This window comes from Salvelinus fontinalis, chromosome 34, assembly GCF_029448725.1.
Source record: "Salvelinus fontinalis isolate EN_2023a chromosome 34, ASM2944872v1, whole genome shotgun sequence".
Classification (NCBI taxonomy): domain Eukaryota; kingdom Metazoa; phylum Chordata; class Actinopteri; order Salmoniformes; family Salmonidae; genus Salvelinus; species Salvelinus fontinalis.
Genome location: NC_074698.1, coordinates 31038600 through 31061399, shown reverse-complemented (window position 1 = coordinate 31061399; position 22800 = coordinate 31038600). Strand labels below are relative to the sequence as shown.

Genomic DNA, 22800 nt, shown 5'->3' with positions numbered 1-22800 from the left:
AGCGTGAGAGGAGGAGAGAAGCGGTGGAGGAGGAGAGCGTGGAGGAGGAGAGAAGCGGTGGAGGAGGAGAGATGGAGAGGAAGCGGTGGAGGAGGAGAGATGGAGAGAAGCGGTGGAGGAGGAGAGAGGGAGAGAAGCGGTGGAGGAGGAGAGAGGGAGAGAAGCGGTGGAGGAGGAGAGAGGGAGAGAAGCGGTGGAGGAGGAGAGATGGAGAGAAGCGGTGGAGGAGGAGAGAGTGGAGAGGAAAGCGGTGGAGGAGGAGAGAAGCGTGGAGGAGGAGAGAAGCGGTGGAGGAGGAGAGATGGAGAGAAGCGGTGGAGGAGGAGAGATGGAGAGAAGCGGTGGAGGAGGAGAGAGGGAGAGAAGCGGTGGAGGAGGAGGAGATGGAGAGAAGCGGTGGAGGAGGAGAGAGGGAGAGAAGCGGTGGAGGAGGAGGGAGGGAGAGAAGCGGTGGAGGAGGAGAGATGGAGAGAAGCGTGAAGGAGGAGGAGAGGAAGCGGTGGAGGAGGAGAGATGGAGAGAAGCGGTGGAGGAGGAGAGATGGAGAGAAGCGGTGGAGGAGGAGAGATGGAGAGAAGCGGTGGAGGAGGAGAGAGGGAGAGAAGCGGTGGAGGAGGAGAGATGGAGAGAAGCGGTGGAGGAGGAGAGAGGGAGAGAAGCGTGAAGGAGGATGGAGAGAAGCGGTGGAGGAGGAGAGATGGAGAGAAGCGGTGGAGGAGGAGAGAGGGAGAGAAGCGGTGAGAGGAGGAGAGATGGAGAGAAGCGGTGGAGGAGGAGAGAGGGAGAGAAGCGGTGGAGGAGGAGAGATGGAGAGAAGCGGTGGAGGAGGAGGAGAGGGAGAGAAGCGGTGGAGGAGGAGAGATGGAGAGAAGCGGTGGAGGAGGAGAGAGGGAGAGAAGCGGTGGAGGAGGAGAGATGGAGAGAAGCGGTGGAGGAGGAGAGAGGGAGAGAAGCGGTGGAGGAGGAGAGAAGCGTGGAGGAGAGGAGGGAGGAAGCGGTGGAGGAGGAGAGAGGGAGAGAAGCGGTGGAGGAGGAGAGATGGAGAGAAGCGGTGGAGGAGGAGAGAGGGAGAGAAGCGGTGGAGGAGGAGAGATGGAGAGAAGCGGTGGAGGAGGAGAGAGGGAGAGAAGCGGTGAGGAGGAGAGAAGCGGTGGAGGAGGAGAGAGGGAGAGAAGCGGTGGAGGAGGAGAGAGGGAGAGAAGCGGTGGAGGAGGAGAGAGGGAGAGAAGAGTGGAGGAGGAGAGAGGGAGAGAAGCGTGGAGGAGGAGAGAGGGAGAGAAGCGGTGGAGGAGGAGAGAGGGAGAGAAGCGGTGGAGGAGGAGAGATGGAGAGAAGCGGTGGAGGAGGAGAGAGGGAGAGAAGCGGTGGAGGAGGAGAGAAGCGGTGGAGGAGGAGAGAGGGAGAGAAGCGATGGAGGAGGAGAGAGGGAGAGAAGCGGTGGAGGAGGAGAGAGGGAGAGAAGCGGTGGAGGAGGAGAGAGGGAGAGAAGCGATGGAGGAGGAGAGAGGGAGAGAAGCGGTGGAGGAGGAGAGAGGGAGAGAAGCGGTGGAGGAGGAGAGAAGCGGTGGAGGAGAGGAGAGGGAGAGAAGCGGTGGAGGAGGAGAGAGGGAGAGAAGCGGTGGAGGAGGAGAGATGGAGAGAAGCGGTGGAGGAGGAGAGAGGGAGAGAAGCGGTGGAGGAGGAGAGATGGAGAGAAGCGGTGGAGGAGGAGAGAGGGAGAGAAGCGGTGGAGGAGGAGAGAAGCGGTGGAGGAGGAGAGAGGGAGAGAAGCGGTGGAGGAGGAGAGAGGGAGAGAAGCGGTGGAGGAGGAGAGAGGGAGAGAAGATGGAGGAGGAGAGAGGGAGAGAAGATGGAGGAGGAGAGAGGGAGAGAAGCGGTGGAGGAGGAGAGAGGGAGAGAAGCGGTGGAGGAGGAGAGATGGAGAGAAGCGGTGGAGGAGGAGAGAGGGAGAGAAGCGGTGGAGGAGGAGAGAAGCGGTGGAGGAGGAGAGAGGGAGAGAAGCGATGGAGGAGGAGAGAGGGAGAGAAGCGGTGGAGGAGGAGAGAGGGAGAGAAGCGGTGGAGGAGGAGAGAGGGAGAGAAGCGGTGGAGGAGGAGAGAGGGAGAGAAGCGATGGAGGAGGAGAGAGGGAGAGAAGCGGTGGAGGAGGAGAGAGGGAGAGAAGCGGTGGAGGAGGAGAGAGGGAGAGAAGCGGTGGAGGAGGAGAGAGGGAGAGAAGCGGTGGAGGAGGAGAGAGGGAGAGAAGCGGTGGAGGAGGAGAGAGGGAGAGAAGCGGTGGAGGAGGAGAGAGGGAGAGAAGCGGTGGAGGAGGAGAGAGGGAGAGAAGCGGTGGAGGAGGAGAGAGGGAGAGAAGCGGTGGAGGAGGAGAGAGGGAGAGAAGCGGTGGAGGAGGAGAGAAGCGGCGGAGGAGGAGAGAAGGTGAGAAGCGGTGGAGGAGGAGAGATGGAGAGAAGCGGTGGAGGAGGAGAGAGGGAGAGAAGCGGTGGAGGAGGAGAGAGGGAGAGAAGCGGTGGAGGAGGAGAGAGGGAGAGAAGCGGTGGAGGAGGAGAGAGGGAGAGAAGCGGTGGAGGAGGAGAGAAGCGGTGGAGGAGGAGAGAGGGAGAGAAGCGGTGGAGGGGGAGGAGAGGGAGAGAAGCGGTGGAGGAGGAGAGAGGGAGAGAAGCGGTGGAGGAGGAGAGAGGGAGAGAAGCGGTGGAGGAGGAGAGAGGGAGAGAAGCGGTGGAGGGGGAGGAGAGGGAGAGAAGCGATGGAGGGGGAGGAGAGGGAGAGAAGCAGTGGAGGAGGAGAGAGGGAGAGAAGCGGTGGAGGAGGAGAGAGGGAGAGAAGCGGTGGAGGAGGAGAGAGGGAGAGAAGCGATGGAGGAGGAGAGATGGAGAGAAGCGGTGGAGGGGGAGAGAGGGAGAGAAGCGGTGGAGGAGGAGAGAGGGAGAGAAGCGGTGGAGGAGGAGAGAGGGAGAGAAGCGGTGGAGGAGGAGAGAGGGAGAGAAGCGGTGGAGGAGGAGAGAGGGAGAGAAGCGGTGGAGGAGGAGAGAGGGAGAGAAGCGGTGGAGGAGGAGAGATGGAGAGAAGCGGTGGAGGAGGAGAGAGGGAGAGAAGCGGTGGAGGAGGAGAGAGGGAGAGAAGCGGTGGAGGAGGAGAGAGGGAGAGAAGCGGTGGAGGGGGAGGAGAGGGAGAGAAGCGGTGGAGGAGGAGAGAGGGAGAGAAGCGGTGGAGGAGGAGAGAGGGAGAGAAGCGGTGGAGGAGGAGAGAGGGAGAGAAGCGATGGAGGAGGAGAGATGGAGAGAAGCGGTGGAGGGGGAGAGAGGGAGAGAAGCGGTGGAGGAGGAGAGAGGGAGAGAAGCGGTGGAGGAGGAGAGAGGGAGAGAAGCGATGGAGGGGGAGAGAGGGAGAGAAGCGATGGAGGGGGAGGAGAGGGAGAGAAGCGATGGAGGGGGAGGAGAGGGAGAGAAGCGATGGAGGGGGAGGAGAGGGAGAGAAGCGGTGGAGGAGGAGAGAGGGAGAGAAGCGATGGAGGAGGAGAGAGGGAGAGAAGCGGTGGAGGAGGAGAGAGGGAGAGAAGCGATGGAGGATGAGAGATGGAGAGAAGCGATGGAGGATGAGGCGTGTAAGGGGCGTTAAGTAGGTCTGTGTGCCCCATGTCAGTGTCCTCGCTAGGGTTTACATAGCAGGGGGGGGGGGGGGGCAGTGACTGTTCTGGGTGTGCCAGGGGCAACAACATCCCTCCTTCCCCTCTCGTTTCTCCTCCTCCATCCCCGTCTCATCTCCTCCAAAGCCAGACGTCCTCTGACAAAGTGATATCAAGAGCACGGCTGAACGCTCTCTGAGTCGTGTGTGTGAGTGTGAGTGTGAGTGTCTGTGTCTGTGTGTGTGAGTGTGAGTCGTCCACCCTGTTACAACAGCATAAGCGTGTTACTTAGCAGAGATCAGTTGATGTCAAAGAGGCAGAGCATCAGTCTGTGTGTTTTGATTGGCTGGTTGGATGGATGGAGTTGAGAGCGGATGAAGAGGTCCTTGTCCTGCCTTTTGATTGGTTGATTGTGTAAGAGTCCAGGCATCTGATGGGTTGACTGGTTGTTTCAGTAAGCGTCCTACAGGTATTGAAGTGTGTGTTGGTGTGTGGTATGGTTAGGGCCGTGCATGGTTTAACCCTCCAGGGTGATGGTGGTGGTGATGGGGGACAGAGGGACTCATCGAGGGGCTGCTGACTGGAGGCCACTGGGGGTGACACGAGAGAGAGCCTGGAGGAGAGAGAGGGGGGGGGGGGACAGACAGAGAGAGAGTGAGAAGTTAGTAGAGTAGCCATAGATAGTGACATTACACATTAGAAAATGGGACTTGGAGGGATGTAAGAGGTTGAACAGGAGAGGAGAGGACAGACCTGGGACCAGGCTATAGAAGGAGACAACAGACCTGGGACCAGGCTATAGAAGGAGACAACAGATCTGGGACCAGGCTATAGAAGGAGACGACAGACCTGGGACCAGGCTATAGAAGGAGACGACAGACCTGGGACCAGGCTATAGAAGGAGACGACAGATCTGGGACCAGGCTATAGAAGGAGACGACAGATCTGGGACCAGGCTATAGAAGGAGACGACAGATCTGGGACCAGGCTATATAAGGAGACGACAGATCTGGGACCAGGCTATAGAAGGAGACGACAGACCTGGGACCAGGCTATAGAAGGAGACGACAGACCTGGGACCAGGCTATAGAAGGAGACCACGGATCTGGGACCAGGCTATAGAAGGAGACGACAGACCTGGGAGCAGGCTATAGAAGGAGACGACAGACCTGGGAGCAGGCTATAGAAGGAGACGACAGACCTGGGAGCAGGCTATAGAAGGAGACGACAGACCTGGGACCAGGCTATAGAAGGAGACGACAGACCTGGGACCAGGCTATAGAAGGAGACCACAGACCTGGGACCAGGCTATAGAAGGAGACCACAGACCTGGGAGCAGGCTATAGAAGGAGACGACAGACCTGGGAGCAGGCTATAGAAGGAGACGACAGACCTGGGAGCAGGCTATAGAAGGAGACGACAGACCTGGGAGCAGGCTATAGAAGGAGACAACAGACCTGGGAGCAGGCTATAGAAGGAGACGACAGATCTGGGAGCAGGCTATAGAAGGAGACGACAGACCTGGGACCAGGCTATAGAAGGAGACGACAGACCTGGGACCAGGCTATAGAAGGAGACGACAGATCTGGGTCCAGGCTATAGAAGGAGAGGACAGATCTGGGACCAGGCTATAGAAGGAGAGGACAGATCTGGGACCAGGCTATAGAAGGAGACGACAGATCTGGTACCAGGCTATAGAAGGAGACCACTGATCTGGGACCAGGCTACAGAAGGAGAGGACAGATCTGGGACCAGGCTACAGAAGGAGAGGACAGATCTGGGACCAGGCTATAGAAGGAGACCACTGATCTGGGACCAGGCTATAGAAGGAGACGACAGATCTGGGACCAGGCTATAGAAGGAGACGACAGACCTGGGAGCAGGCTATAGAAGGAGACGACAGACCTGGGAGCAGGCTATAGAAGGAGACGACAGACCTGGGAGCAGGCTATAGAAGGAGACGACAGACCTGGGACCAGGCTATAGAAGGAGACGACAGACCTGGGACCAGGCTATAGGAGACGACAGACCTGGGACCAGGCTATAGGAGACGACAGACCTGGGACCAGGCTATAGAAGGAGACGACAGACCTGGGACCAGGCTATAGAAGGAGAGGACAGATCTGGGACCAGGCTATAGAAGGAGACGACAGATCTGGGACCAGGCTATAGAAGGAGACGACAGACCTGGGACCAGGCTATAGAAGGAGACGACAGACCTGGGACCAGGCTATAGAAGGAGACGACAGATCTGGGACCAGGCTATAGAAGGAGACGACAGACCTGGGACCAGGCTATAGAAGGAGACGACAGACCTGGGACCAGGCTATAGAAGGAGACGACAGATCTGGGACCAGGCTATAGAAGGAGACCACAGATCTGGGACCAGGCTATAGAAGGAGACCACAGACCTGGGAGCAGGCTATAGAAGGAGACGACAGACCTGGGAGCAGGCTATAGAAGGAGACGACAGACCTGGGAGCAGGCTATAGAAGGAGACGACAGACCTGGGAGCAGGCTATAGAAGGAGACGACAGACCTGGGAGCAGGCTATAGAAGGAGACGACAGACCTGGGAGCAGGCTATAGAAGGAGACGACAGATCTGGGAGCAGGCTATAGAAGGAGACGACAGACCTGGGACCAGGCTATAGAAGGAGACGACAGACCTGGGACCAGGCTATAGAAGGAGACGACAGACCTGGGACCAGGCTATAGAAGGAGACCACAGATCTGGGACCAGGCTATAGAAGGAGACCACAGATCTGGGACCAGGCTATAGAAGGAGACCACAGACCTGGGACCAGGCTATAGAAGGAGACGACAGACCTGGGACCAGGCTATAGAAGGAGACGACAGATCTGGGACCAGGCTATAGAACGAGACGACAGATCTGGGACCAGGCTATAGAAGGAGAGGACAGATCTGGGACCAGGCTATAGAAGGAGAGGACAGATCTGGGACCAGGCTATAGAAGGAGACGACAGATCTGGGACCAGTTTATAGAAGGAGACAACTGATCTGGGACCAGGCTATAGAAGGAGAGGACAGATCTGGGACCAGGCTATAGAAGGAGACGACAGATCTGGGACCAGTTTATAGAAGGAGACCACTGATCTGGGACCAGGCTACAGAAGGAGAGGACAGATCTGGGACCAGGCTATAGAAGGAGACCACTGATCTGGGACCAGGCTATAGAAGGAGACAACAGATCTGGGACCAGGCTAGATCTTCAGTAATGTAGAACAGTGATCCATTCAGTTCTATACGTCACGTTTCCAACAGAATAAGTTACATTTCGCTACAAGAATCAAATATACACGTTTAGCAGATGTTATTGCAGGTGGAGCGAAACGGTACAGTAATATCGAACAAATAATATCTAATAATTGCACAACAATTCACACAAATCTAAGTAAAGGAATGGAATTAAGAATCTATACATATTTGGACGAGCAGTGTCAAAGCGGCATAGACTAAGATACAGTAGAATAGAATACAGTATATACATATGAGATGAGTAATGTCAAATATGTAAACATTATTAAAGTGACTAGTGTTCTATTATTAGAGTGGCCAGGGATTTCAAGTCTATGTATATGGGGCAGCAGCCTCTACTGTGCAGGGTTACATAACCGGGTAGAAGCTGGCTAGTGATGGCTATTTAACAGTCTGATGACCTGTTGTAGGGCATTTTTACAAATATTTTAACCAAATTCTTATTTACAATGACGGCTTACACCGGCCAAACCCGGACGAAGCTGGGCCAATTGTGCGCCACCCTATGGGACTCCCAATCACAGACGGTTACGATACAGCCTGGAATCGAACCAGAGTGTCTGTAGTGAGGCCTCAAGCACTGAGAAGCAGTGCCTTAGACCGCTGCGCCACTCGGGAGACCACTCGGGAGACCACTAGGGCAGACCACTAGGGCAGACCACTAAGCAGCAATAACATCTGCTAAATATGTGTATGTGACCAATAACATCTGCTAAATAGGTGTATGTGACCAATAACATCTGTTAAATATGTGTATGGATCAATAACATCTGCTAAATAGGTGTATGTGACCAATAACATCTGTTAAATATGTGTATGGATCAATAACATCTGCTAACCATGTGTATGTGACCAATAACATCTGCTAAATACGTGTATGTGACCAATAACATCTGCTAACCATGTGTATGTGACCAATAACATCTGCTAAATACGTGTATGTGACCAATAACATCTGCTAAACACGTGTATGTGACCAATAACATCTGTTAAACACGTGTATGTGACCAACAACCTGTGATTTGATAAGCAACAGGATTGTGGAGAGGACTGAGGCTGGGCTGTAATGTGGCCTCCCTCCACTAGAGGGCGAGAAGGGTCCATGAGTGACAGAGACAGAACAAAAGAACAGAACAGACACTTCCGTCACGTACATCATGGTCTTTCTATAAGCTGATTGAAGGATGTATTAACGTGACTAGAGGACAGTGATTATGCCTCTAGACAGGAAGAGAGTCGAACTGAACATCCAGTGGGGCAGCAGGTAGCCTAGTGGTTAGAGCGTTGGCCCAATAACCGAAAGGTTGCTAGATCGAATCCCCGAGCTGACAAAGTAAAGATCTGTCGTTCTGCCCCTGAACAAGGCAGTTAACCCACTGTTCCCCAGTAAGCCGTCATTGTAAATAAGAATTAGTTCTTAACTGACTTGCCTAGTTAAATAAAGGTTAAATCATTATTATATATTTATTTTAAATAACAGTATATATATTAACAGTCTAATAGTAATATAACAGTATATATATTAACAGTCTAATAGTAATATAACAGTATATATATTAACAGTCTAATACTAATATAACAGTATATATATTAACAGTCTAATAGTAATATAACAGTGTATATATTAACAGTCTAATAGTAATATAACAGTATATATATTAACAGTCTAATAGTAATATAACAGTATATATATTAACAGTCTAATAGTAATATAACAGTATATATATTAACAGTCTAATAGTAATATAACAGTATATATATTAACAGTCTAATAGTAATATAACAGTGTATATTAACAGTATAATAGTGTAACAGGTGAAGGCCAGCCACGCCGCAGCCCGTCTGGTGTTCAACCTTCCCAAGTTCTCTCACGTCACCCCGCTCCTCCGCTCTCTCCACTGGCTTCCAGTTGAAGCTCGCATCCGCTACAAGACCATGGTGCTTGCCTACGGAGCTGTGAGGGGAACGGCACCTCAGTACCTTCAGGCTCTGATCAGGCCCTACACCCAAACAAGGGCACTGCGTTCATCCACCTCTGGCCTGCTCGCCTCCCTACCACTGAGGAAGTACAGTTCCCGCTCAGCCCAGTCAACTGTTCGCTGCTCTGGCACCCCAATGGTGGAACAAACTCCCTCACGACGCCAGGACAGCGGAGTCAATCACCACCTTCCGGAGACACCTGAAACCCCACCTCTTCAAGGAATACCTAGGATAGGATAAAGCAATCCTTCTGCCCCCCCCCCCCCCTAAAAGATTTAGATGCACTATTGTAAAGTGGCTGTTCCACTGGATGTCATAAGGTGAATGCACCAATTTGTAAGTCGCTCTGGATAAGAGCGTCTGCTAAATGACTTAAATGTAAATGTAAATTCAATAAGGAGGGCAGGTTGCAGCCAGAACACTGGAGTATTACAACAATACTTTCTCTATTTCCTCAACTGGCTGGCTGAGCATTACAACAATACTTTCTCTATTTCCTCAACTGGCTGGCTGAGTATTACAACAATACTTTCTCTATTTCCTCAACTGGCTGGCTGAGTATTACAACAATACTTTCTCTATTTCCTCAACTGGCTGGCTGAGTATTACAACAATACTTTCTCTATTTCCTCAACTGGCTGGCTGAGTATTACAACAATACTTTCTCTATTTCCTCAACTGGCTGGCTGAGTATTACAACAATACTTTCTCTATTTCCTCAACTGGCTGGCTGAGTATTACAACAATACTTTCTCTATTTCCTCAACTGGCTGGCTGAGTATTACAACAATACTTTCTCTATTTCCTCAACTGGCTGGCTGAGTATTACAACAATACTTTCTCTATTTCCTCAACTGGCTGGCTGAGTATTACAACAATACTTTCTCTATTTCCTCAACTGGCTGGCTGAGTATTACAACAATACTTTCTCTATTTCCTCAACTGGCTGGCTGAGTATTACAACAATACTTTCTCTATTTCCTCAACTGGCTGGCTGAGTATTACAACAATACTTTCTCTATTTCCTCAACTGGCTGGCTGAGTATTACAACAATACTTTCTCTATTTCCTCAACTGGCTGGCTGAGTATTACAACAATACTTTCTCTATTTCCTCAACTGGCTGGCTGAGCATTACAACAATACTTTCTCTATTTCCTCAACTGGCTGGCTGAGTATTACAACAATACTTTCTCTATTTCCTCAACTGGCTGGCTGAGTATTACAACAATACTTTCTCTATTTCCTCAACTGGCTGGCTGAGTATTACAACAATACTTTCTCTATTTCCTCAACTGGCTGGCTGAGTATTACAACAATACTTTCTCTATTTCCTCAACTGGCTGGCTGAGCATTACAACAATACTTTCTCTATTTCCTCAACTGGCTGGCTGAGTATTACAACAATACTTTCTCTATTTCCTCAACTGGCTGGCTGAGTATTACAACAATACTTTCTCTATTTCCTCAACTGGCTGGCACGCGCGCACGCTTAGCTTGAGAACATCAAACTGAAATGATAGTTTGGATGAGGGTGTTTGGATGCAGCAGGTGGATTATAGTTAATTATTTCTGTATAAATACAGTCAGGCATCTGGCAGTGGCTGTTACATACAGAAACCCAACCCATCTCAGAGAACATACAGAAACCCAAACCATCTCAGAGAACGTACAGAAACCCAAACCATCTCAGAGAACTTACAGAAACCCAAACCATCTCAGAGAACTTACAGAAACCCAAACCATCTCAGAGAACTTACAGAAACCCAAACCATCTCAGAGAACTTACAGGAACCCAAACCATCTCAGAGAACTTACAGAAACCCAAACCATCTCAGAGAACTTACAGAAACCCAACCCATCTCAGAGAACTTACAGAAACCCAACCCATCTCAGAGAACTTACAGAAACCCAACCCATCTCAGAGAACTTACAGAAACCCAAACCATCTCAGAGAACTTACAGAAACCCAAACCAACTCAGAGAACATACAGAAACTCAAACCATCTCAGAGAACATACAGAAACCCAAACCATCTCAGAGAACTTACAGAAACCCAAACCATCTCAGAGAACTTACAGAAACCCAAACCATCTCAGAGAACTTACAGAAACCCAAACCATCTCAGAGAACTTACAGAAACCCAAACCATCTCAGAGAACTTACAGAAACCCAAACCATCTCAGAGAACTTACAGAAACCAAAACCATCTCAGAGAACTTACAGAAACCCAACCCATCTCAGAGAACTTACAGAAACCCAAACCATCTCAGAGAACTTACAGGAACCCAAACCATCTCAGAGAACATAGAGAAACCCAAACCATCTCAGAGAACATACAGAAACCCAAACCATCTCAGAGAACTTACAGAAACCCAAACCATCTCAGAGAACTTACAGAAACCCAAACCATCTCAGAAAACTTACAGAAACCCAAACCATCTCAGAGAACTTACAGAAACCCAAACCATCTCAGAGAACTTACAGAAACCCAAACCATCTCAGAAAACTTACAGAAACCCAAACCATCTCAGAAAACATACAGAAACCCAAACCATCTCAGAAAACTTACAGAAACCAAAACCATCTCAGAGAACTTACAGAAACCCAACCCATCTCAGAGAACTTACAGAAACCCAAACCATCTCAGAGAACTTACAGGAACCCAAACCATCTCAGAGAACTTACAGAAACCCAAACCATCTCAGAGAACTTACAGAAACCCAAACCATCTCAGAGAACTTACAGAAACCCAACCCATCTCAGAGAACATACAGAAACCCAACCCATCTCAGAGAACTTACAGAAACCCAAACCATCTCAGAAAACTTACAGAAACCCAAACCATCTCAGAGAACTTACAGAAACCCAAACCATCTCAGAGAACATACAGAAACCCAAACCATCTCAGAGAACATACAGAAACCCAAACCATCTCAGAGAACTTACAGAAAACGTCAAAGTGGAAGAAAAATTCTAACTTGATTTTTTTTTTTATTAAATGGAAAACAACACACTAATATATATCGATGAGATAAGTATTCAACCTGAGTCAATACATGTTAGAATCACCTTTGGCAGCGACCTGGGAGCTATAGAGACAGTTGGGAGGCTTTCTGGGTAATAAGTCTAAGAGTTTCGCACACCTGGATTGTGCAAACATTGTTCCATCCAGGTGTGCACATTGTTCTTTCTAAAATTCTTCAAGCTCTGTCAAGTTAGTTGTTGATCATTGCTAGACAGCTATTTTCAGATCTTTCCATAGATGTTCAAGTAGATTTAAGTCAAAACTGTAACTAAGCCACTCAGGAACAGTCAATGTCGTCTTGATGAGCAACTCCAGTGTAGATTTGGCCTTGTGTTGCAGGTTATCGTCCTGCTGAAAGGTGAATTCATCTCCCAGTGTCTGTTGGAAACCAGACTGAACCAGGTTTTCCTCTAGGATTTGTCCTGTGCTTAGCTCTATTCCGTTCCTTTTTATCCTAAAAAACTCCCTAGTCCTTGCCGATGACGAGCATACCAATAGCATGATGCAGCCACCACTACGCTTGAAAATATGAAGAGCGGTACTCAGAGATGTGTTGGACTGGATTTTCCCCAAACATAAGGCTTTGTATTCAGGATTTTAAAAATGTATTGTTTATAAATCAGTGACAAAATCTCAATGTAATCCATTTTAAATTCAGGATGTAATAACAAAATATGGATCAAGTCAAGGGGTGTGAATACCTTCTGAAAGCACTGGATCATGGGAAGAATATTGTCCACCTAGTATATGAGATGTGTCTCAATCTGTCCACTACAGAGGGCGAATGGAAGTGCTTAAACCAAACACTACCTAACAGAGGGTATTGTCTGGGTCAGTGAAGGTCTACCTTAAAACGTATGTTATACAGCCCATATCCTACAGTCTTGTAAGGTCATGAGGTGAACCAGACCTAGTTAAGGAGGGCTGTGGTACAGGGGTTATGAACTATTTTACAAGGGCATGAGGGTTCAGAGACGGTTAGAATCCTTGTTCTAGAGAACTGGAATTCCTATTCATTGGGGAATGTGGAACATGAAAAGAACATGGAACTGAATCTGTGGATAGAACTCCATCTCTTCTTTATTACATCACCAAGAGTTCCAGAATGGAATGTTTCTGGTCCTCCAGAACCGGAGTTTCCAGAGTGGAGCCTTACGGGGTGTTTCTACTATGGCATACTCTGGATCTCTGAGTGTAAAATACCATTTCACCTGTCACAGACACCTGTCTGTTTCACCTTTTCACCTGTCAAGTCACTTTAGACCTGAGTCATACTATATATAGACTATTGAGATGTGACTTGTTTCTATAGGGGGTTAGGGTGAGGTTGGGAGCTGACAGTCTGAAGAAGATATGGTAACAGTGTGGCTATCAAGACATAGCCTAACCCATCAATATTTATATAGGGGGGGGGGGGGGGGGGATAGTCTTTAGACTATCAAGACGTAGCCTAACCCATTGATATATCTATAGTGTGGGGGGGGGGGGGATTAGGGTGGGGGTTAAATAGTCTTTAGACTATCAAGACGTAGCCTAACCCATAGATATATCTATGGGGGGGGGGGGGGATTAGGGGGGGGGGTTAAATAGTCTTTAGACTATCAAGACGTAGCCTAACCCATTGATATATCTATAGGGGGGGGGGGGGGGGAATAGTCTTTAGACTATCAAGACGTAGCCTAACCCATAGATATATCTATAGGGGGGGGGGGGGATTAGGGTGGGGGTTAAATAGTCTTTAGACTATCAAGACGTAGCCTAACCCATTGATATATCTATAGGGGGGGGGGGGTGAAATAGTCTTTAGACTATCAAGACGTAGCCTAACCCATTGATATATCTATAGGGGGGGGGGGGGGGGTGAAATAGTCTTTAGACTATCAAGACGTAGCCTAACCCATAGATATATCTATAGGGGGGGGGGGGGGGCGGGGGTTAGGGGGGGGGTGAAATAGTCTTTAGACTATCAAGACGTAGCCTAACCCATTGATATATCTATAGGGGGGGGGGGGGGGGGGGATTAGGGTGGGGGTTAAATAGTCTGTAGACTATCAAGACGTAGCCTAACCCATAGATATATCTATAGGGGGGGGGGAAATAGTCTTTAGACTATCAAGACGTAGCCTAACCCATAGATATATCTATAGGGGGGGGCTGGGGTGGGGGGGGGGGGGGGGGGGGGGGGTGAAATAGTCTTTAGACTATCAAGACGTAGCCTAACCCATAGATATATCTATAGGGGGGGTGGTGGGTTAGGGTGGGGGTTAAATAGTCTGTAGACTATCAAGACGTAGCCTAACCCATAGATATATCTATAGGGGGGGGGGGGGGTGAAATAGTCTTTAGACTATCAAGACGTAGCCTCAAGGCGTCAGCATGCTTCCATTCATCTGAAGCCTAGCTAAACTCATCGAACCGAACAAGGGTGCTCGCATACTCCCTTAAAAAAACCTTTGCTTGAAAAACGAGAAAAAAGCGGCAATAGGGGGGGTTTGTCCATCTTGAGACGCCGTAGCCAGAATTAAGTTGACATAACTCCAGAAATCTGTCATAAATTTAAGTTTTTGCCAAGGAGTTCTTAGTTGCGTAACTTCACATCTAAGTTCGGTGGAGTATTTCTCAATGAAAGAAATGTGCATGAAAAAAAAACGAGTCCTCTCTCATTGAATGACAACAAACACTTCATTGAAGAATCCCTAGTGTTGACCAGAAGCCCGCGGACGCCTGAAGCCTATAGATATCACTAAAGGGAGGGGGATTAGTGTGAGGTTGAAGGGACACCTACAACGGTTGAAGGGACACTTACCTAACATGATTGTATCCAAAATGGCATCCTTTACCCTATATTATAGTGCACTACTTCCCGACCACTACCCCTATAGGACCTGGTCAAAAGTAGTGCACGACATAGTGAATAGGGTGCCATTTGGGATACCAGTGGTGACTCACCGGGTGCAGCCAGCCAGCCGTTCACACCAGGACGTGACGAGCTGCTACTTTCTCAGATGATGATCGAAGGAAATGCTATTCTGAGTTGGTGAGAGGAGGGGGTGGCGGTGAGGGGGAGACAACCGAGTGTGAGGTAAAACAACACTACAACTGGCTAATAGCACATTACTAAAGGTGTGTTTTAAATGGGATCCTATTCCACATTACAGTACATTCAGAAAGTATTCAGACCCCTTCCCCTTGTTCTACATTTTGTTACGTTACTCTTATTCTAAAATGGATTAAATTAAATGTTTTCCCTCAATCAATCTACCCATTAATAACAAAGACAATTTTTTTTGGAAAAACAAACAGAAATACCTTATTTACATAAGTATTCAGACTCGAAATTGAGCTCAGATGCATCCTGTTTCCATTGATCATCCTTGAGATGTTTCTACAACTTCAATTGATTGGACATGATTTGGACAGGCACACACCTGTCTATTTAAGGTCCCACAGTTGACAGCGCATGTCAGAGCAAAAACCAAGCCATGAGGTCGAAGGAATTCCGTAGAGCTCCGAGACAGGATTGTGTCGAGGCACGGGTCTGGGGAAGGGAACCAAAACATTTCTGCAGCATTGAAGGTCCCCAAGAACACAGTGGCCTCTATCATTCTTAAATGGAAGAAGTTTGGAATCACTAAGAGCTAGAGCTGGCCAAACTGAGCAATCGGGAGAGAAGGGACTTGGTCAGGGAGGTGAACAAGAACCCGATAGTCACTCTGACAGAGCTCCAGAGTGCCTTTGTGGAGATGGAGAACCTTCCACAAGGACAACCATCTCTGCAGCACTCTACCAATCAGGTCTTTATGGTAGAGTGGCCAGACGGAAGCCACTCCTCAGTAAAAAGCACATGAAAGCCCCCTTGGAGTTTGCCAAAAAGCACCTAAAGGACTCTCAGACCATGAGAAGCAAGATTCTCTGGTCTGATGAAACCAAGATTGAAGTCTTTGGACTGAATGCCAAGCGTCACGTCTGGAGGAAACCTGGCACCATCCCTACGGTGAAGCATGGGGTTGGCAGCATCATGCTGTGGGGATGTTTTTCAGCGGCATGGACTGGGAGACTAGTCAGGATTGAGGTAAATTTGAACAGAGCAAAGTACAGAGAAATCCTTGATGAAAACCTGCTATGCAGCGACACTTCTCATCCAACCTGACAGAGCTTGAGAGGATCTCCATAGATTAATGGGAGAAACTCCCCAAATACAGGTGTGCAAAGCTTGTAGCGTCATACCCAAGAAGACTCAATGCTGTAATCGCTGCCAAAGTTGCTTCAATAACGTACTGAGTAAAGGGTCTGAATACTTGTGTAAATTGCTTTGTCATTATGGGGTATTGTGATGTCATTATGGGGTATTTTGATGTCATTATGGGCTATTGTGTGTAGATTTATGAAGATTATTTAATTTTTTATCCATTTCATAATAAGGCTGTGATGTAACAAAATGTGGAAAAAGTCAAGGGGTCTGAATACTGTCCTAATGCACAGTATCGTACAATACTTTTAACCAGCGCCCTAGTAGTGCACCATAGAGGGATTAGGGTTCCATTTGAGAAGCGACCTAAAAAAGATGCTATGAAGAAGCCAAGATGTGTCACTGCTAGGAGAATACAGTTAGAGGTTGAACAATGCTGTTGTGGTGGACCAACTTGTTAGGAGGGAAAACAGGACTAGAATTGTCTGGCAGCACATTACTAAAAGATGCTATAAAGAAGCCAAGATGTCTAAATGTTACTAAAATGAAGTGTAGTAGGGTGTTTTATCAGTATTAGATGGAGGTTGAAAAGTGCTGGAGTGGTTTCTGCACCAAACTTATAGAGAGAGACTTTTTGTTCATCTCCATTCAAAACACTATATATACACACACAAAAGTATGTGGACACCCCTTCAAATGAGTGGATTCATCTATTTCAGCCACAACCGTTGCTGACAGGTGTATAAAATCGAGCACACAGCCATGCAATCTCCATAGACAAACAGTGGCAGTAGAAATGGCCCATACTGAAGAGCTCAGTGACTTACAAAGTGCTTTCCAACAAGTCAGTTGGTCAAACTTCTGCCCTGCTGGAGCTGCCCCGGTCAACTGTAAGTGCTGTTATTGTGAAGTGGAAACATCTAGGAGCAACAACGGCTCAGTAGCGAAGTGGTAGGCCACACAAGCTCACAGAACGGGACCGCTGAGTGCTGAAACGCGCAAAGATCATCTGTCCTCAGTTGCAACACTCACTGCTGAGTTCCAAACTGCCCCTGGAAGCAACTTCAGCACAAGAACTGTTAGTCGGGAGCTTCATGAAATGGGTTTCCATGGCCGAGCAGCCGCACACAAGCCAAGAATTGGCTGGAGTGGTGTAAAGCTCGCCGCCATTGGACTCTGGAGTAGTGGAAATGTGTTCTCTGGAGTGATGAATCACCATCTTGCAGTCTGACAGACGATTCTGGGTTTAGCGGATGCCAGGAGAACGCTACCTGCCCAATGCATAGTGCCAACTGTAAAGTTTGGTGGAGGAGGAATAATGGTCTGGGGCTGTTTTTCATGGTTCGGGCTCAGCCCCTTAGTTCCAGTGAAGGGAAATCTTAACGCTACAATGACAGTCTAGACAATTCTGTGCTTCCAACTCTGTGGCAACAGTTTTGGGAAGGCCCTTTCCTGTTTCAGCATGACAATGTCCCCGTGCACAAAGCGAGGTCCACACAGAAATAGTTTGTCTAGATCGGTGTGGAAGAACTTGACTGGCCTGCACAAAGCCCTGACCTCAACTCCATTGAAAACCTTTGGGATTGATTGGAACGCCGACTGCGAGCCAGGCCTAAATCACCCAACATCCCTAATGCTCATGGCTGAATGGAAGCAAGTCCCCCTGCAGCAATGTTTCAACATCTAGTGGAAAACCTTCCCAGAAGACTGGAGGCTGTTATAGCAGCAAACGGGGGACCGACTCAATATTAATACCCATGATTTTGTAATGAGATGTTTGACGAGCAGGTGTCCACATACTTTTGTCATGTAGTGTACGATTATGAATCTTGGACACCATTTTGTTGAACCCCCCCCCCCCCCCCCCCCCCCCCCCAATGAAATATTAGTTATCGTGGTTACCCGTCTTAGATCTTCATAAATCCCATAATATTAACACGACACAGCATGACCCCTCTCACCATGTTCATGCCAACAGACCGCCAGCTTAGCCATATGGTGTTACCAGTCACACACCAGCGACTGTTCGTCATGAGGGTCTGTATAAACTAAACTAGCTAGACGTTGACAGATTCTTTGATTGGAGCGGTGCCTTGTTTAGACCAAACATTATGAACAAGCACAGAATATAGAACACAGAATATAGAATACAGAATATAGAACACAGAATATAGAATACAGAATATTATTTTCACTAGCCATTCCACTGCTTATTCACAGAAGTTCAGAGCCGGTGTCTGAGTCACACCCAGGACTTTAGTTTACTGCAATTCTACACATTTTGCCGTGTTCCTATGCCCGTGTTCCTATGCCCGTGTTCCTATGCCCGTGTTCCTATGCCCGTGTTCCTATGCCCGTGTTCCTATGCCCGTGTTCCTATGCCCGTGTTCCTATGCCCGTGTTCCTATGCCCGTGTTCCTATGCCCGTGTTCCTATGCCCGTGTTCCTATGCCCGTGTTCCTATGCCGTGTTCCTATGCCGTGTTCCTATGCCGTGTTCTTATGCCCGTGTTCCTATGCCCGTGTTCCTATGCCCGTGTTCCTATGCCCGTGTTCCTATGCCGTGTTCTTATGCCGTGTTCTTATGCCGTGTTCTTATGCCCGTGTTCCTATGCCCGTGTTCCTATGCCCGTGTTCCTATGCCCGTGTTCCTATGCCCGTGTTCCTATGCCGTGTTCCTATGCCCGTGTTCCTATGCCGTGTTCTTATGCCATCTGAGTGACTCAAACATTAGGAACTAACGTGTTATAATTTCTGATTCTCCCTGAACGTCGAGTTTTTATATTGGTGATTGTTAGTTCTCAAAGATGATCTCATGTATAATATATATCCGTCTGTTATCTTTTCTACATACTTTATATATCTGGTTATAGTCCTTTAAGAGTACACTTTTTAATTTATTCTTCAGCGGTGGCCCGCCACTGCTACATGAATATAGGGGAAACACTGACACCCTGCAACATTACAGCCATGTTTTTATGATGCCAGTGAAAAGGTTTCACATTCCTGTGTGACTGTTTGTGGACGCCCTGCGGTGCTGATCGTTAAAGTGTCACCAGCGAGAGTTGAAAAGGAACGAAGAACAATTAAAACAAGGCTAGAAACATGACAACGTTGTCAGACCTGGGAGAAGTGTGTGAGAGTCTAACCTGTGAGGTGGACATACAGGGTGTTGTGTGTGTGGTGGTGTGTCTAACCTGTGAGGTGGACATACAGGGTGTTGTGTGTGTGTGTTTGTGTCATTACCTGTGAGGTGGACATACAGGGTGTTGTGTGTGTGGTGGTGTGTCTAACCTGTGTGTTTGTGTCATTACCTGTGAGGTGGACATACAGGGTGTTGTGTGTGTGTGGTGTGTCTAACCTGTGAGGTGGACATACAGGGTGTTGTGTGTGTGTGGTGTGTCTAACCTGTGAGGTGGACATACAGGGTGTTGTGTGTGTGGTGGTGTGTCTAACCTGTGAGGTGGACATACAGGGTGTTGTGTGTGTGGTGGTGTGTCTAACCTGTGAGGTGGACATACAGGGTGTTGTGTGTGTGTGGTGTGTCTAACCTGTGAGGTGGACATACAGGGTGTTGTGTGTGTGTGGTGAGTCTAACCTGTGAGGTGGACATACAGGGTGTTGTGTGTGTGGTGGTGTGTCTAACCTGTGAGGTGGACATACAGGGTGTTGTGTGTGTGGTGGTGTGTCTAACCTGTGAGGTGGACATACAGGGTGTTGTGTGTGTGGTGGTGTGTCTAACCTGTGAGGTGGACATACAGGGTGTTGTGTGTGTGTGGTGAGTCTAACCTGTGAGGTGGACATACAGGGTGTTGTGTGTGTGGTGGTGTGTCTAACCTGTGAGGTGGACATACAGGGTGTTGTGTGTGTGGTGGTGTGTCTAACCTGTGAGGTGGACATACAGGGTGTTGTGTGTGTGGTGGTGTGTCTAACCTGTGAGGTGGACATACAGGGTGTTGTGTGTGTGGTGGTGTGTCTAACCTGTGAGGTGGACATACAGGGTGTTGTGTGTGTGGTGGTGTGTCTAACCTGTGAGGTGGACATACAGGGTGTTGTGTGTGTGGTGGTGTGTCTAACCTGTGAGGTGGACATACAGGGTGTTGTGTGTGTGGTGGTGTGTCTAACCTGTGAGGTGGACATACAGGGTGTTGTGTGTGTGGTGGTGTGTCTAACCTGTGTGTTTGTGTCATTACCTGTGAGGTGGACATACAGGGTGTTGTGTGTGTGTGGTGAGTCTAACCTGTGAGGTGGACATACAGGGTGTTGTGTGTGTGTGGTGAGTCTAACCTGTGAGGTGGACATACAGGGTGTTGTGTGTGTGTGGTGTGTCTAACCTGTGAGGTGGACATACAGGGTGTTGTGTGTGTGTGGTGTGTCTAACCTGTGAGGTGGACATACAGGGTGTTGTGTGTGTGTGGTGAGTCTAACCTGTGAGGTGGACATACAGGGTGTTGTGTGTGTGGTGGTGTGTCTAACCTGTGAGGTGGACATACAGGGTGTTGTGTGTGTGTGGTGAGTCTAACCTGTGAGGTGGACATACAGGGTGTTGTGTGTGTGGTGGTGTGTCTAACCTGTGAGGTGGACATACAGGGTGTTGTGTGTGTGTGGTGAGTCTAACCTGTGAGGTGGACATACAGGGTGTTGTGTGTGTGTGGTGAGTCTAACCTGTGAGGTGGACATACAGGGTGTTGTGTGTGTGTGGTGAGTCTAACCTGTGAGGTGGACATACAGGGTGTTGTGTGTGTGTGGTGAGTCTAACCTGTGAGGTGGACATACAGGGTGTTGTGTGTGTGGTGGTGTGTCTAACCTGTGAGGTGGACATACAGGGTGTTGTGTGTGTGTGGTGAGTCTAACCTGTGAGGTGGACATACAGGGTGTTGTGTGTGTGGTGGTGTGTCTAACCTGTGAGGTGGACATACAGGGTGTTGTGTGTGTGTGGTGAGTCTAACCTGTGAGGTGGACATACAGGGTGTTGTGTGTGTGTGGTGAGTCTAACCTGTGAGGTGGACATACAGGGTGTTGTGTGTGTGTGGTGAGTCTAACCTGTGAGGTGGACATACAGGGTGTTGTGTGTGTGTGGTGAGTCTAACCTGTGAGGTGGACATACAGGGTGTTGTGTGTGTGTGGTGAGTCTAACCTGTGAGGTGGACATACAGGGTGTTGTGTGTGTGTGGTGAGTCTAACCTGTGAGGTGGACATACAGGGTGTTGTGTGTGTGTGGTGAGTCTAACCTGTGAGGTGGACATACAGGGTGTTGTGTGTGTGTGGTGAGTCTAACCTGTGAGGTGGACATACAGGGTGTTGTGTGTGTGTGGTGAGTCTAACCTGTGAGGTGGACATACAGGGTGTTGTGTGTGTGTGGTGAGTCTAACCTGTGAGGTGGACATACAGGGTGTTGTGTGTGTGTGGTGAGTCTAACCTGTGAGGTGGACATACAGGGTGTTGTGTGTGTGTGGTGAGTCTAACCTGTGAGGTGGACATACAGGGTGTTGTGTGTGTGTGGTGAGTCTAACCTGTGAGGTGGACATACAGGGTGTTGTGTGTGTGTGGTGAGTCTAACCTGTGAGGTGGACATACAGGGTGTTGTGTGTGTGGTGGTGTGTCTAACCTGTGAGGTGGACATACAGGGTGTTGTGTGTGTGTGGTGAGTCTAACCTGTGAGGTGGACATACAGGGTGTTGTGTGTGTGGTGGTGTGTCTAACCTGTGAGGTGGACATACAGGGTGTTGTGTGTGTGGTGGTGTGTCTAACCTGTGAGGTGGACATACAGGGTGTTGTGTGTGTGGTGGTGTGTCTAACCTGTGAGGTGGACATACAGGGTGTTGTGTGTGTGTGGTGAGTCTAACCTGTGAGGTGGACATACAGGGTGTTGTGTGTGTGGTGGTGTGTCTAACCTGTGAGGTGGACATACAGGGTGTTGTGTGTGTGGTGGTGTGTCTAACCTGTGAGGTGGACATACAGGGTGTTGTGTGTGGTGGTGTGTCTAACCTGTGAGGTGGACATACAGGGTGTTGTGTGTGGTGGTGTGTCTAACCTGTGAGGTGGACATACAGGGTGTTGTGTGTGTGTGGTGTGTCTAACCTGTGTGTTTGTGTCATTACCTGTGAGGTGGACATACAGGGTGTTGTGTGTGTGGTGGTGTGTCTAACCTGTGTGTTTGTGTCATTACCTGTGAGGTGGACATGCGTGAGTCCTGTCGTCCAGTCAGGTCTGAGGAGGAGATGTTGACAGGAGCTCCACGATGAAGACGCATGCTGACCTTCCTCTCCCGCTCCATACCTGGGATAGAGGACAGATACCTGGGTTAGAGGACAGATACCTGGGATAGAGGACAGATACCTGGGGTTAGAGACCTCCATACCTGGGATAGAGGACAGATACCTGGGTTAGAGAGAGACCTCCATACCTGGGATAGAGGACAGATACGTGGGGTTAGAGACCTCCATACCTGGGATAGAGGACAGATACCTGGGTTAGAGAGATACACCTCCATACCTGGTGATCAACCTTTATCGAACCAATTCAGTGATTTCACTAACCTGTGTGTGTGATTTCACTAACCTGTGTGTGAGGGGTGTGTTTGATTTCACTAACCTGTGTGTGAGGTATGTGTAAGGGGTGCGTTTGATTTCACTAACCTGTGTGTGAGGTGGGTGTGAGGGGTGCGTTTGATTTCACTAACCTGTGTGTGAGGTGGGCGTAAG

At 49.0% G+C, this 22800-nt stretch overlaps 1 protein-coding gene across 2 annotated transcripts in view; it reads right to left on the bottom strand.

Moving 5' to 3' along the window:
* Positions 1 to 3632: 3632 nt before the first annotated feature.
* LOC129833729 (casein kinase I) overlaps positions 3633 to 22800 on the bottom strand; it is an 83911-nt gene continuing 64743 nt past the window's right edge. The window contains exons 8-10 of one of the 2 annotated variants that reach the window (XM_055898511.1): positions 22266 to 22375; positions 14858 to 14937; positions 3633 to 4237 (exon numbers count right to left, since the gene is read on the bottom strand). In XM_055898511.1, coding sequence (XP_055754486.1) covers positions 14902 to 14937; positions 22266 to 22375 — 146 coding nt within the window. In that variant the 3' untranslated portion in view covers positions 3633 to 4237; positions 14858 to 14901. The remainder of the gene's footprint in view (positions 4238 to 14857; positions 14938 to 22265; positions 22376 to 22800) is intronic. The other variant, XM_055898510.1, reaches the window with a different exon arrangement.